The sequence below is a fragment of the Mytilus edulis genome, chromosome 10 (genome assembly GCF_963676685.1).
Source record: "Mytilus edulis chromosome 10, xbMytEdul2.2, whole genome shotgun sequence".
Lineage (NCBI taxonomy): Eukaryota > Metazoa > Mollusca > Bivalvia > Mytilida > Mytilidae > Mytilus > Mytilus edulis.
Window position 1 is genome coordinate 59313107 of NC_092353.1, and position 15906 is coordinate 59329012.

General features: G+C 32.2%; 1 protein-coding gene across 2 annotated transcripts; it reads left to right on the forward strand.

Moving 5' to 3' along the window:
* Positions 1-1312: 1312 nt before the first annotated feature.
* LOC139491578 (uncharacterized) lies at positions 1313-15322 on the forward strand. Of its 2 annotated transcripts, XM_071279332.1 has the most exons (7): positions 1313-1554; positions 2548-2615; positions 3715-3846; positions 4700-4813; positions 6309-6413; positions 12824-12846; positions 13943-15322. In XM_071279332.1, exons 2-7 carry the CDS (start codon positions 2576-2578, stop codon positions 15095-15097), a joined length of 1569 nt encoding a protein of 522 aa, XP_071135433.1. In that variant the 5' UTR covers positions 1313-1554; positions 2548-2575; the 3' UTR covers positions 15098-15322. The 2 variants fall into 2 exon arrangements, with proteins under 2 accessions (XP_071135433.1, XP_071135434.1); XM_071279333.1 differs by lacking the exon at positions 4700-4813 and having other exon boundaries at positions 1463-1554.
* Positions 15323-15906: the final 584 nt, after the last annotated feature.

Here is a 15906-nt window from a genome sequence, read left to right on the forward strand (position 1 = left end):
TTATTGTCCGGAAACCAAATGTCTTCGGACGACGAAGACGACGACGACGACAACGTTTTCCGGTCGTATAAAACACTAGCTGAGACTTAATTGAAGTACTTCTTCCGTTTCTGCTGCAAAAATCACAATATTTAAATCTTAAAAGCGTAGGCATGATTTTTTTTATATTTGTACTATCATGTGAATAATTGATTGATTTGCTGTGATAAATATAATCAACTTACACTGATATAAAATATTTCAGAGCCATATCTAATAAAAACTACACGCAACAGATCTGTATTAAAAACAAAGAATATAAATCATGAACTATATAGTTTTGTCTTACAACCAAACAGTGTGTATACGTGTATACATAGTGGTGACATTTACCATGGTTACAAGAGCGCAATTATTCGTAATTGCATTTTCCATAGGATACCACTGGTGTTTCGTATCTTTTTCCCTCGAATAAATAATACACAAACTATAGGGGAAAACGGGTAGCAGTTCCTGTTACTAGAAATGTCAGTGTTGCATTACAACAACAAAAAAATACATATAGTCATGCGGCAAAAATTAACTTAAAATACTGAATACGGTTGAAAAAGGTCGACAATTTTTGTTTCGCTTAATGAATTAATAAGGCATATTTATAATGGCTCCGACGTGTAGAAATGGCAGATATTTTCTATACTTTGTAAAAATATGAATATGATTTTCTGCATTTTTTAAACCTAATTGGATAAGCTTTCGATTAAAAGTTATTCCAATCCTGTATCATCCAATAAGAAGCCGTATAGGAATCTATTCTGAGTACCATCTCAAAATGTCAACAAATAATATGCGCTCTTAAGGATGTTTGCGTGTCATGTTTTGAAATTTTTGTCAGATTTTCGGAATCCTCTAGTTTTATCCATTTGAATGCCTTAAAAAAATCCCCATGAACCCCCTTTTTTCTTTTTATAAATCTTTTACATGTATAATTATAAGTCATTTGTAAAAGTCTAATAAATTTTATTTACTTTTTAATAGTATTTGAGAAACTTTAACTGTTCAATGATAAAGCTATCATGAAAAATCAAGAGAGAACATTTTCCCGCCAAAATTTCAATGGCTAACATCTCGAAAACAAGCACATTGACCCCGATATTTGTTTTGCTTTTTTGATTCCTCAATTTATTCCCTATCAAAACATACTAGTTTTATGAAAAGTTATTTATTTTGAAACTGAGCAGCGAACATCCTTAATTTGTAACCTGACGTACTACTATGGATACTGTATATGGAAACCGAAAGTAAAGAAAAATCATTAAGGATCATTAAGTACTGAGTTCTACAACTCATCAATGATTTTAATTTATATGATAAAATGCAAGAAGGGTTGAAATATAGAATAACACATAATTAATTTAGTTCACTTATAAACTAACTGTAAATTAAAGAGCATTAATTTGTTTATTTCCTTTCTTGAAATAGTAACGGGGAAGTCTCTAGGCTAAAAATAGAAATGAATAAGGTTTTCTGAAAATCAACATAAAATAGTTAGTAGAATGGCGCTGAAAGGTCACACACGTAAGTACAAATGTATCTTAGTAATAATGTAAATATGACGTAAATACTTCACAATGTTATCAGAAAGCCAAGTATGCTGAAGTACCAGGTGACTTAAAATCAGTTATCGATAAAGATTTTTTGGAGTGCATGCACTATACAAGGCACTGCATGCGTATAATTTTCTATAAAATTATAACATAAACCAAATTTCATTTTTTATCTGTAATCTTTAATCTGTTGTTTAACATACAAATTGCAGTGTAAAAAATAAATCACTATTTCAAATTTACAACCTGTTTCACAAGGTTTTTAAAAAAAGATACGTTCGGCTATATTAAAATGATTTAAATGGACATTTTAAAATTAGGTACGTACAATAAATATAATGGATGAATTTGTGTGGTTTTACGTTCCTGAAGCATTTCCTAACCTATCGAAAGTTTTATTACGACTTCCGTAGTTGACAAAGTCTATATATATAGCCATAATGATATTTAACAGGAAATGATGTGTAGCTTCCTTCAATAATGTATACTTTGCTTGTATGTCGTACATGTAACTAGATATGTGTAGTCAAATCGGTGTATTTTTCATGTTAATTATCGTCGTGTATTTGTCACAAACAATACTTAGGTATGCTTATGAGACAACACTGATCTATTATAATACGTAATTTGACATGTATAATATATAATACATGAGAATGGTGCAATATCGAATAGTCATATGAAAAAAAAATGCACGTATTTCTCTCAATATCGAGTTCAAATAGATTTCTCAGACTGAGTATTTGTTTCATACACTTGTACAAGTACTAACAAATACATTATACTTTATCAATACAAAAACAATACACGAAGAAGTCAAATTGTTTCCAAAATTTGATGAATATTAGATAAATACATTTGAATTAATAAATTTACAAAAGATTTTGTGTGTTAAAATATTTTAACTTATTCAGTTATTAAAAACAGTAATATGATTCATGAACTACTTTCACTTCTGATTTAGGATTTTTAGCTACATTTACTGAATACATATGATGAAAATGAAGGATAACATTTTTTCTGGAGCACAAGGTAATAATTGGTATGAGTACTTTCTTCTGAAAGTGTGTGTGTTTCGGGGGGGGGGGGGGGGGGGGGTACTTGGCGTTTGTTCATTTGTCACTCTTGTTTCCACCAAACTTTCAATTTAGTTTCAAGATCAAACCATCTGAGGCTGAGCTATGAATGTCCAGGTCCGTGTTTATTTTAATCTTTCTGTCTTCTTTCCAAAGCAATGTATATTTTTTGAAGAGATTAAGGAATGTTAACGTTTGTCTTATTTTTACCAAACATATATAATTTGATACTTGTTGATACCTTGATCATTACTTAGACGGATTTTATCGTGTACAGGTTTCAAGTATTTTGTTCTTTTATCTCCTTGTGGAATATATGAATTGCTTGATTGGTATTTATTTTTAGTAACGCTCAGTGATATAATTTGTATGCATACTGATACTGTCAATGAGCTTGACAGGCAGACATTTTACCTGCAAATAACTTTATTCATCTTTTAAGATTCAACCAATTGCTTTGATATTATTCATTATACAAAGGGTATTGTGTTTTCCTTTCAATAAAAAAACTCTATTTATCGAGGAATGACTGTCCATTTGTACATCGTGCAGAGCAAAACTAACGCCAATCTTTGAGAGTCGTACCCGACAGTCGGAAAAGCAGGGACCGAGTACTTTACCAGAGGGATACCTCAAGGGTAACTGCGCAAGGTGCTCATTAGATTTGCCATTGGTATAAAATACACATCAGCATTTTTATGAGCTCATATAGAAACGTACGTTTCGGTTCTTATTCCTCTTCTGGAAATAAAGGATGTTATTACAATGGCAAACACTGAAAAATTAATCTTTATTATAATTAGATTGTTTCAAATTTTAATTACCAATCAAATGATATGTTAATATTGAAAATTGAAATGGGGAATGTGTCAAAGAGACAATAACCTGAGCAAAGAGCAGAAACCAGTCGGAAGTCACCATTGGGTCTGCAACGCAGAGAGAAAATCCCGCACCCGAAGTTGAACTTCAGTTGCACATATTATTAAGTTTTTTTGTTATTTGTTAACAAAAAATAGTTAAAAAACTATTAATAATTCGTTTTATGTTTTTCTTAGAACCAGTCACACAGATATCATTGTTTTGGAAGATTTTCAATTTTCTAACCGGAAATAAGAAGCCCAAGTATGTGTATCCTGAAATTTCTATTGAACAGGGCTGTCAGTCATTAGAGATATTATGTTACCAAGGTATATATACTCAGTCTGATAGTACAAAATAATACCATATGTGATGCAGGTCTGCAATGCGACAAATGATGTCCATCTAACAAAGGCCTGAAGCCAAACCGACGAACCATTTTTATCATCAAAAACGTTTAAAAACTCAAAGTTATGATACAAATTTAAAAATTAGTTTAGGCAGAAATTTAATGCACTCGGGTATCATGATTATTTTCAGAATGTTTGGTTTATCATCCAGTTTAATGAACTTGGCATATAAGGGGTGGGAACATTGTATTTTACCCACGAACACTATCTAGATAACAACTTTTAGGTTATAACTGTTGGTTGCGGAATTCTGAATGGTAATACAATTGAAAAGGGAAACGTGGAATAAACCAAAGAGACAACAACCCGACAAAAAAGTAGAAATCAAACCAAGCCACTCATGGGTTTTCAACATATCAAGAAAATCCTGCACCTGGAGACTGAATCAGCTGGCCGCTAATAAAAAAATGTGTACTTATTTAGCGAAAATGGACGTCACATTAAACATTCTTAACTCCGAAACATATATAATATATATATATAAATGACCCATGCAAACATAAAATAAAGCACAAAAGACTAAAGGTAGTATTATATTAAGTAATAAATATTAAACATACCACATTACTTATACCTTTTGAAAAAAATATCATTCTATAGTCGATTGTTTTTTTCTTCTTTTTTGTTTTTTGTATTGAATGCAATGTCTTTATCTTTGGGGGGAAAAACAAGAAAAATAGAAAGAACAACTGATTTGCTCTATATAACGCTTATAAGTGTAACATTGACCCCTCTAATTGAAAACTACACATGTTTCTGTTTATCATTTCAGAGGAATCAGGGCGATCACAATTAAATGTTAAACTACCAGCTGGTTCCAAATTCAAACAGATGATAAAAACACAATCTAGAACTAAATTTGAAGTGGAAATTGTATCTCCAAACGGTAATAAGACAATAATTTTACGGATGAATCGCTTATCTTCATTACTAAGCCTTGCAAGTCATTTTCTTAAGCGTTTTTAAGTTTTCGAAAATCGTCATTGACGCTATTAGTTTCAATTTAAAGTACTTTATAAAATTGCCTTACGTTTCTGAAATGCTTCGCCTCTTCTGTAAGTCAGGTTTTTTGTAAATTGCAATTAACAGATAAAACAACCTTTTATATCTGATAACATGTATCGAAAACAGATATGAATAAAAGAAGATGTGATATGGTTGCCAAATGAAGTGAATACACGCAATTAAAGGAAATCGCACGACCTTCAATTATGAGGAAAACCCATAACGTATAGTCGTCTTCAAAAGGCCCCGACATGAAAATATATGAATCAATTTAATTAGCCGTTTCAGAATCTAAAGGACTATGGGTAATTTCATTGTTCGTACCCCAAAATGAAAATAACGTCACGACATTGGTTAAATTTCCATTGTTTTGGACATTTTCAACCAATCACGACGTTTCGGTGTACATTTTTGAAAATATTACCCAGAATGCAATAGATTCTGAAACGGCTAATTGAGAAGACTAACGACCTAATCTATAACAAAACTATCAAGTAGCAAAAACATATAAATAAAAGACATGAACTAACAACGTTACAACCACTGAACAATAGTCCTTGAATTTGAACAGGCACATACAGAATGTGGCGGGGTAAAACATAGCTGACTATGCGGTATTTATTTTGTTAATTTTTAAGGCCGTACAGTGACCTATAGCTGTTAATTTCTGTGTCATTTTGTCTGTTGTGAAGAGTTGTCTCATTGGCGGTCAAACACATCTTCTTTTATATTGTTAGCATTAATTCAAACTATAAGTAAGTCCTCTTCTCCTCGATTGCGACAGCCCCGAAATTGTTCTAACCACGAGCGACTTGGCTGATGCCAATACTGGAGCAGGATCTGCTTACCATTCTGGAGCTTATGTGATCACCCCCATCATTTGGTATTATCGAAGTGTCTAATGTTTTCTACAAGGTGTTATGTAAAATGCAGAAATTATCACACAAAGGATTAAATCTTCTTATTATATAGATGACGTTGATTTATACATAAATTTTCCATTGTGATAAATTCCGATAATCTCATAAATGAAATTTACCCTCACTAGACTTTTAATGATTGTCCGTCATTGCATTTAGATTAATTTATGTCAGTAAAATTATTTGAATCAATCAACAACTGGCTAATTGAAACCTTATTTAGGTAAAGTGCAACATATCGTCTTATTTATTGAAAACCAACGTAGGGATTGTTACTCCTGTGAACAGGAGGGAATGAGTGTTACAAAATGTTCAGATATGTCTACTTTTTATTCTACCAAAAAGATCATGAATCACCACACGAATCTGACACTGCCCTTTAATGATGTTTTTAACAGATTTTAATGTTTAAAAAAAAATGTGTAAACAAGGATAGGCATGATTGAATTGTTTTAGTTTCAGGTGGAAGTTCTGTCCAACATAGAGCAAGGCGGGCATCGACACATCGAGAAGTCTCTCAGAATCAATATTGTCAGCCAACATTAAATAATGCGTGCAAGGGTAAATAATTTATGATTTGTAACACGTCTTCTGATTGACTGAAAGTTTTTGTTATCAGCTCATAGACATAATTTTGACATGTGACCGTGACTTCATCAACGTTATTTTTACGATTTACTCCTTTGAAAATTGAATTTGAAATTAAAATAGAAGAAATGAATGTTAGATTGTTTCTGTCTATTCAGAACTACCTTTAGAATAACCCGCTATGCATTTTTTATGTTTAACTTATTAACTTACTTCTTCATAGACAGGAAAAATACTGAAGTAATTATGTTGATATTAAATCTTGAATTGCATACATCAGTCAAGTTATATGCCTCATTCAATTGTAGAAACACACAGCTGTGTTGAAATTTGACATGGACTATTGTTCAACAAATTCTATTCCATTCGAAAGCAATTTGAATAATAGAAATTCGTTCGGATTAAGAAATTGTTGAATTTGATGCGACTGTCATACAAGTTAGAGGTTTAGCTAGCTATGAGACCAGGTTCAATCCACCATTTTATACATTAGAAAATGCCTGTACAAATTCAGTTGTTATCCATTCATTTGGTGTGTTAGAGCTTTTAATTTTGCCTTTTGATTAGGGACTTAAAGTTTCCTTTTTGATTATCCTCGGGTTTACTTTTTGATTTGTTGAATTGCCTATACATATAGCATTATCGATACCTTTTGTTTAATGTACATGTATGCTCCTTAAGATTTATTTAAATAAAACAACGACATCGATTTCGATTTTTTTTTATTTATTTCATAAAAAATTATTTGATATTTCAAATCATGAAAAATAAAAATAAAACATTTTCAAAGTTACAATGTTAGGCTTACATTAAAATATTGTTTGTTTGCCCTTCGCTGACCGACCCTATCAATTCGTTCCGCCTGAAAATCTTTTATTTGTTTTTACCAGCAAGATTTTATTTTATTTCATTTTTTCGTACCTACCAAAAATCTTATATTTGTATTTCCCTCTCAAAACATTTTTACCGGAATCCTCGGGTTTTATCTTTAACGTATAAGATCCAGTCCGTTTGGTATCACCTGAGCGTTTGACATGAACTCTTGCATTTAAAGTTTCAACGCATTTGTTTAAAATCGATGTTGAACGCTTCCTGAAAGCATGATATGACGTCCGTTTATACTCTGTACCTTTATACTTAAAGAGCAGGGTTCGTTTACAAAAAAGTTCGTTTGATACAAAATTATCAACGTGTGTACAAACTAATTTGTAAACGGACGTTGTGTTCTATGTAGGGATTGCCTTTTGTGATCCGCAGATCAGGATGATTATGTTAACGATGCCGATATATTATTTATATCTGAAATGAACCAAAAGTGACAAAACCCTGTAAAGTGGAGAATATCTGGCAGTAAAATCGCCAAGTTTTCCATACATATCATTTATAAATGCGATGGAAAATACGTGACAATTGAGTTTTAAGTCTTGTAGCATTTTTATTGGAAACACCTTTTAGGCACACACGAAATTTTTAACCCTCTATGGACTTTTTCTACTTGTAATGTATGACTTCCCGGACATATCTTACCAGTACAAAGTTATCTCTTACAGAAAATGCTGACATGAATATCAAAAATGTGGTCATTTTTATAAATTTCCTGTTTACAAAACTTTGAATTTTTCGAAAAACTAAGGATTTTCTTATCCCAGGCATAGATTGCCTTAGCCGTATTTGGCACAACTTTTTGGAATGTTTCATCCATAATGCTCTTCAACTTTGTACTTGTTTGGCTTTATAAATATTTTGATATGAGCGTCACTGATGAGTCTTATGTAGACGAAACGCGCATCTGACGTACTAAATTATAATCCTGGTACCTTTGATAACTATTAGGTAAGCGTACAAGGTACGTAGTACAGAATGTGAGCGCAAGTTCAAACTCTTCAAAGTTCCAGGTATATAAACGTTGAAGATATGCGGCACAGGTCTATATTTTGATATTTGAAAACAAAATAGTAGTGCATATGAATTAGCTTCACATTCTACGTGAAAAAAAAATTCAAAACTAATAGTCCCAGAAAACTTATTTGCAAAAACAAAACGGACCAAAATGACATTCTGCAGATTTTGTATCTATAAAATAAAATATTATACCTACCTGCCTACCCATGACAAATAATATACCGAGCCAAGTTATTTTAATGGGGAAAAAAATAAAATATTTTACCTACCTACCTACCCTGTTTCAAAACATAGGGTCGGAAAAGGGCAAACAAACAATATTTTAATTTAGGCCTTATGAGTTACACTTGATGGCTCTGAATTTTTAACATGTATTGATAACTTAAAATGATATAAATCGATATAAAGAATGAAGATTAGTCGAAATGAAACGTGAATCGAAATTTTTTCTTTCAATTTAATTAAGGTTTATGACCCCTTCTGTATCCACTTTTGTACGAACTTTTCAAACTTCAATTGTATCAAAACAACAGATAAAATGAATTATAGAGATAGGCCATTTTGTACATATACAAAGAGGTAACTTGATACAAAGCATTATTATTTACTGTTTCATTGCATTTGATAGAAAATAAGTATTTTGTGGCAAATAAACGAAGATTTTTATAGAAAAACCACAGCCTTTATCCTTGACCTCTCATATTTGGCAATTTGATGACTGATAGATATATAGGATTATTGAATGCAGTGCTAGCATTGATTTCCTTAAAACAAGTTTATGAATATAGTTATTGGTTAAAACAAATAAAATTATTATATTACTTATAAATTACACGAGATATTTTATAGGTACTAGATTTTATCTTGTATATTTTATGAAATATCTTAATTTGAAAAAAAAACACCGATAAAACGGCTTGTCATATGGAAGAATTACAAATAATAAGTGAAACAAAAAACAGAAGGTATTTTCAATTTTATGTTCTGTTCATACATGTCCCTTTATACCTGTAAGCCAAGGTTCCGTGTTGAAACATTTACTTTGAATGTATCGGGTTTTCTTCCACAAAAGACGGTAAATATTACTAATACTTATATTTATTTGGGATGTGTCTGCACATATAAAACATAATGTTCCCCGATAATCATATGTCAATTGGATATATGTATGGAAAGCATATTAAAATTGTATATAAGCTTCCAAACTCATGCCTTACTAAATTACTCAAATTCTTAAATTTGATTTATTAATTTCTTTCATGTATACCAAGAAGCTTCTTAAAAAAGCATCGGTTACAATATTGACATCTTAGTTTATGTAAATTTAAAGTTTTATTTACTAACCGTTGTTTAACGAACCCATTTTTATCGTATATTGGTATCAGTCGTCGTCGTCCGAAGACATTTGGTTTTCGCACAATAACTTTTAATAAGTGAATAGAAATCTATTATATTATTAAACACAAGTTTTATGACCACAAAAGGAAGGTTGGGATTGATTTTGGGAGTTTTGATCCCTACAGTTTAGGAATTAGGGGCCAAAAAGGGCCCAAATAAGCTTTTTCCTTGGTTTTCGCACAATAACATAAGTAAATAGAATCTATCAAATTTAAACACAAGGTTTATGACCACAAACGGAAGGTTGGGATCGATTTTTTGAGTTTTTGTCCCAAAAGGATAGGAATTAGGGGTTCAAAATTAAACTGACTTTGATTTTCATCAAAAATTGAATTCATGGGATTCTTTTATGTGATGAATCTAACCATATATTTAGATTTTGGATATTCAATTTGGACCATAAAAGGTAAATGATCAATTTAAAATTTTTAAGTTCTTAGACCACATTCATTCTGTGTCAGAAACCTATGCTGTGTCAACTATTTAATCACAATCCAAATTCAGAGCTGTATCATGCTTGCGTGTTGTGTCCATACTTGCCCCAACTGTTCAGGGTTCGACCTCTGCTGCCGTATCAAGCCAGTGGCGGATTCAGAGGGGGGCGTAGAGGGCGTACGCCCCCCCCTTTTGCTGGCACTTTTTTATTTTTTATTTTTATAAAATGATTAATAATCAGCCTAGACTTCGTGAATTTTGCTGTGTATTTAATTTTAATGCGACAGTTCTCCACTTATAAAGATATTTTTCGCTCGTATTCACTGTAATATATTATTGATTATGTCAAAGTTATGTGATTCGCTACGATGGAGTTGACAAGTACGTCGAAAAAAAACCGTCACTCAGTCATTTTGAAATTCAGATTACAGTAACACATGTTTAGGCTAAGGATGACACCTTCAAAGTATTGAGCAAGGACGTATTGACTTCTTTATCACAATTCCACCCAACAGAAAATTATACTCTATTACACTCTAAAAAAACCTGGCGTATTTTTTTTAATTTTTTTTGGGGGGAAAGGGGAGGATTGTATGTGAATCCCATATCTGACCGAAAGGTCTGTTCCGCCGAACTGATATACTGAATACTTTTTTCAAAGCCCGACTGCAACCGGCCTACTGGGTGTGGCCTATAGGACTCCATGTGTCGAACGTTATTCACAACTTCATTTTCGTTTCCGATTTATTCGTAGCCTTTTGGTTGATTTGTACCCCTCGCTTCCATTGTTGGGTGAAACATTTCAACCAAACATTTCAATGGATAAAAATTTCTTGTTTGTTTTTCTTCGTGTCGGTCGTATTGTAAATTTCATTGAATAGCCATATATCTTGTTCACAACAAGAAATCTGTAAAGTTATGCTAACTAACCATACAACAAACGGGAATTTCCCATGTCCATTTTTTACTGACAAATTCAACTTCAAATATATTAAATAGTACATAGCATAGCTTTGGATCCATTCAATCATTTTATAATAGACAATCAATGTAGAGAATACGGCACCAAAAATGTCCAGGCCCTACACTTTAACTGAAATGCATTTTACACTTATTTTATGTTTTTTAGCACAAAAAAAGGTTCCCAACATTTTTTAGCCTCGCTCCGCTCGGCGTAATTTATTACTTCGCCCCACCCCCATTCCAAAATCCTGGATCCGCCCCTGCAAGCTGCGCCCTGATGATCATTTTATTGCTATCTTTTTACAGTTTTTGATCTTTATTATTTAATTCAGATTGAAAGTGTGTCCTTTTTAGCTCACCTGGCCAGAAGGGCCAAGTGAGCTTTTCTCATCACTTTGCGTCCGTCGTCCGTCGTCGTCGTCGTCTGTTAACTTTTACAAAAATCTTCTCCTCTGAAACCACTGGTCAAATTTAACCAAACTTGGCCACAATCGTCATTGGGGTATCTAGTTTAAAACATGTGTACGGTGACCCGGCCAACCAACCAAGATGGCCGCCATGGCTAAAAATAGAACATAGGGGTAGAATGTAGGTTTTGGCTTATATCTCTGAAACCAAAGCATTTAGAGCAAATCTGACAGGGGTAAAATTGTTTATCAGGTCAAGATCTATCTGCCCTGAAATTTTCAGATGAATCCGAGAACCTGTTGTTGGGTTGCTGACACTAAATTGGTAATTTTACGAAAATTTTCCAGTTTTTGGTTATTATTTTGAATATTATTATAGATAGAGATAAACTGTAAACATCATAATGTTCAGCAAAGTATGATCTACAAATGAGTCACCATGACCAAATGGTCAGTTATCCCCTTAAGGAGTTATTGCTCATTATATTCATTTTTTACCAATTTTTCGTAAATTTTTGTAATCTTCTACAACAATTTTCTCCTCTGAAACTACTGGGCCAAATTTGATCAAACTTAGCCACAATCAATATTAGTGTATCTAGTTTAAAAAATGTGTGCAGTGACCCGGCCAACCAACCAAGATGGCCGCCATGGCTAAAAATTGAACATATGGGTAAAATGTAGATTTTGGCTTATAACTTTGAAACCAAAGCATTTAAAGCAAATCAGTTAAATTGTTTATCAAGTTAATATCTATCTGCCCTGAAATTTTCAGATGAATTGGACAACTGGTTGTTGGGTTGCTGTCCCCCAATTGGTAATTTTAAAGAAATTTTGCCATTTTTTTATTATTATCTTAAATACTATTATAGATAGAGATAAGCTGTAAACAGCAATAATGTTTAACAAAGTAAGATCTACAAATACATGTAAGTCAACATGACCAAAATGGTCAGTTGACCCCTTAAGGAGTTATTGCCCTTTATAGTCAATTTTTAACAATTTTCATTAATTTGGTAAATTTTTGAAATTTTTACAAAATATTTTCCTCTGTAACGAAAGGAACAAGTTTATAATAGATACAGAAAATTGTAAGTAGCAAGAATTTCAGTAAATAAAGATCTACAAACACATCAGCATCACCAAAACACAATTTTGTCATGTGTAATTTGTTTAATATGCACATAGACCAAGGTGAGCGACACAGGCTCTTAGGAGCCTCTAGTTTCTTTTTTAAAGAATAGTTTTACCATTTGATTAATTTTATTTCTTTTGTAGACCAAGAACAAGACTCGTTACAGGTAAATTAATAATCATTTCTTAATACAATAAGTGCACGTACAAGTGGGAACAGTTATATTTTTTGTAGTTTATGAGCAAGTAATAGTATAAAGAATATTTCTTTTAAAAATTGCGAGACTAGTGATACAATGTTTATAACTTACCCTAATCAGAGAAATTTTAAATTTAATGTTGCATGAAATGTTTAGTTTTATTCATCGCTCCAGGAAAGAACCTTTGGCATTAACCTTATAAAACGCGGTAAAGCAAGATATTAAAAAAGTGACATGATTTTTTACACCTTGGTATGGTATAGTTTACAGAAATTAAATTTACAAATGATAGCCAGAATAAATAATATGAGTACTTTTTTTTTTTTTTTTTTTTTTTTTTAAAGCTTTGATCCAAGATGATCTTTTTTAAGTAGATAATCTTAAACTATTCCAGAACTTAATGGAATTTCTTAAAAAAGCATTTTTATATACATGTTGTACCATCATCGGTATGTTGTCAACCCATTTACCAAACATTGAGATGTAGTATAATAAACAAGAGACACATGTCCTTAGAGATCAATTAGAGGACTAAGATATACATATTACTACATTCATCAATGGGCAGCCCTTATTCTGAAAAAAAAAATCTTTTAAGAGTACGACAAAAAAATATAACATTTGAAATTTGATGTCCAGTTAGAAATAGAATAAGACTGATAATTGTAATTCATTTTATATCTCAGTGAAAAATGTACTGTTCGCCAATTCTCATTTCATGTAATAAGTCTTTATGGGCTTAAGAGCCGTTTTAACTGAAACTATCGATTCCATATATATCACACCGTGGTAAAGCACACTAAAGATTAACGCGAGAGTATATGCCGTTGTAAAAGGGATCTCGTAAATCAATCTAAAAGACAACTCAATGTAACGAAAGAAAAAAAGTAATTGCATGAACAACAAAAGGAACCAGAGCGAATGCTTCGACAGGACCTGCGTCTGGTGCTTCATGTATGCATGCTTGTATCAATGCATCACCCGTCACGCGGAAAATACAGTAAATTAGGAAAATCAACCATCATTTAACCTAACTAAAATGACCTTTATGTTTTATTTATAGACACTTTCCTACGGAGGAGTGGAAGCTAGACTCAGGTCCCAAAGCACTAAAGAATTGTACATATACGGAGAGGCATGTTTACTGACAACTCTGAAATTTGAAAATGGTTATGTTATGTATCGCAAGAAAACCTGCACACTTTTTACCTTAAAAGGTGAAATGAATTCGGCTTCTACATATTTACAAAGAGTGGATGAAATTGAAGATTTGAGCAATTATTCAAATGTTATAGCTTTTACGGAAACCGATCGATACCTTTACATTGAAATATTACACAGTGACAGTAAAGAAGTCGTATACCGTCTTGCAAAGGAATTCCAAAATCACAGTAACGTCACTGAAATAAGCAGACTGAAAAATCTACTTCGGTATTTAGAAACAAAAAACCAGGCCCTTCGAAATCAATCACAATGTTCAAACATCAATCATAGAGATTCAGGCACCCGCAACGAAAAATCTAGCATAAAACGATTGAACGAAATTAACAAAATTTCCCAAAATAAAGTTTTGGATGCTCATCAGGAAAGATATTATTCAAATTCTAAATTTCATATTAAGGATAACAAAGATACAACATTTTCGCATGCTGAACGGCAGCAGTCAGTCGAAAAAAAGCAAGATGTTGATAACACTACTACCAACTATGAACGACGCAACAATAACAGATTAAATGAGCAATGGTTTGTGCGATCAAAGATGAAAAATGCTAGAGTAAAAACAAATACCAAGACGTCATCTGGAGACTTGAAAATATATTTACAGTCATGGGAAAATGAAATAGGAGATTTGGTAAATGAATATTTTGATGAAAACATAATACGACAGGCGGTATATGGATCGTTTAGACATGATTTTGATCGGCGATGTAAGACTTCCTTTAATAGACCCAGCGTACCATGGCCAAGCATGCACCCACTTTTACCCTACAAACTACGATACTTAGACGTTGACGATGAAACACCAAACTTTCATCGTAACCAGGAACAATGTAATGAGTTTGTGAGTGAATTCAAAACCGAAAGTCTGGAGAGTTTGACTAGTGATAGCGGTACTGATCAATATGAAAGTTGTCCTAGTGAATGTAGTACTGATAGAGATTTAGATCAACAGTGTACGGACGAAAATAACACTGATAATAATCAATTTGATAGTTAAAAACAGGGAAAAGACGACTGAAGAATGATTTTTGAAGTTTGTTTAATTTATCTTATCAACATCGAAACGATCTGTAAAAAGGGGGAATGCAACCATGAAAACCACTTTTAAATATATTGATATGTATAATGAGGTTTCTTTAGAGTGAGTTAATTTTTGATTTTTCGTAAAAGGTTTAACAGAAAAAATATTTTACCTGGATTGAATAAACGGATTTTTCTTCTAGCACATACCTGATTACTTCTCTAGCTATATTTGGTGTTATATATCTCTAAACACACATTGATTGTGTTTAGTGACATTTTTACTAGTAATATAAGAATATATTATTATAATCAGCTCAATCAAACAACAACTGCAAACTGACGATCTTCAAAGATAATTATAATGTAAATATATGGCAACAATGCTTCCTATGTGCATAAGAAACAAGGTACAATTAATGTACCTTATAAATGTTAAATTATGGTTATACCGTACCATCAAAGTATATTCGACCTGTGCCCTTTTTATTATCGCATATGAAGTCAAATGTTTAAAGATGAAATGGGTTTTGAGATGACGAATATAAAATTGAGAAAAGACTTTTTCCAGTTAGTGCATTATCAAACAAATAAAACATCTAGCATGTCTAGATGTTCGTGAAAATTCATCTTCGAACTAAGTCTGAACCATACTCGACTAAATTCTGAACCACCCTCGACCAAAGTCTGTTGATTTCTGTGCCATTTTGTCACTTGTGGAAAATTGTCTCAATGCCAATCATACCACATCTTCATTTTTATATTGACCCAACTTTGAACCCTTTT

What these genes read in the sequence shown, in the direction of transcription:
- LOC139491578 (XM_071279332.1), top strand. Translation starts at nt 2,576, where the DNA reads ATGATGAAAATGAAGGATAACATTTTTTCTGGAGCACAAG. An exon ending in GGAAATTGTATCTCCAAACG is followed by an intron (nt 4,814 to 6,308) that starts GTAATAAGACAA and finishes GAATTGTTTTAG; the next exon opens with TTTCAGGTGGAAGTTCTGTC. An exon ending in AAGAACAAGACTCGTTACAG is followed by an intron (nt 12,847 to 13,942) that starts GTAAATTAATAA and finishes TTTTATTTATAG; the next exon opens with ACACTTTCCTACGGAGGAGT.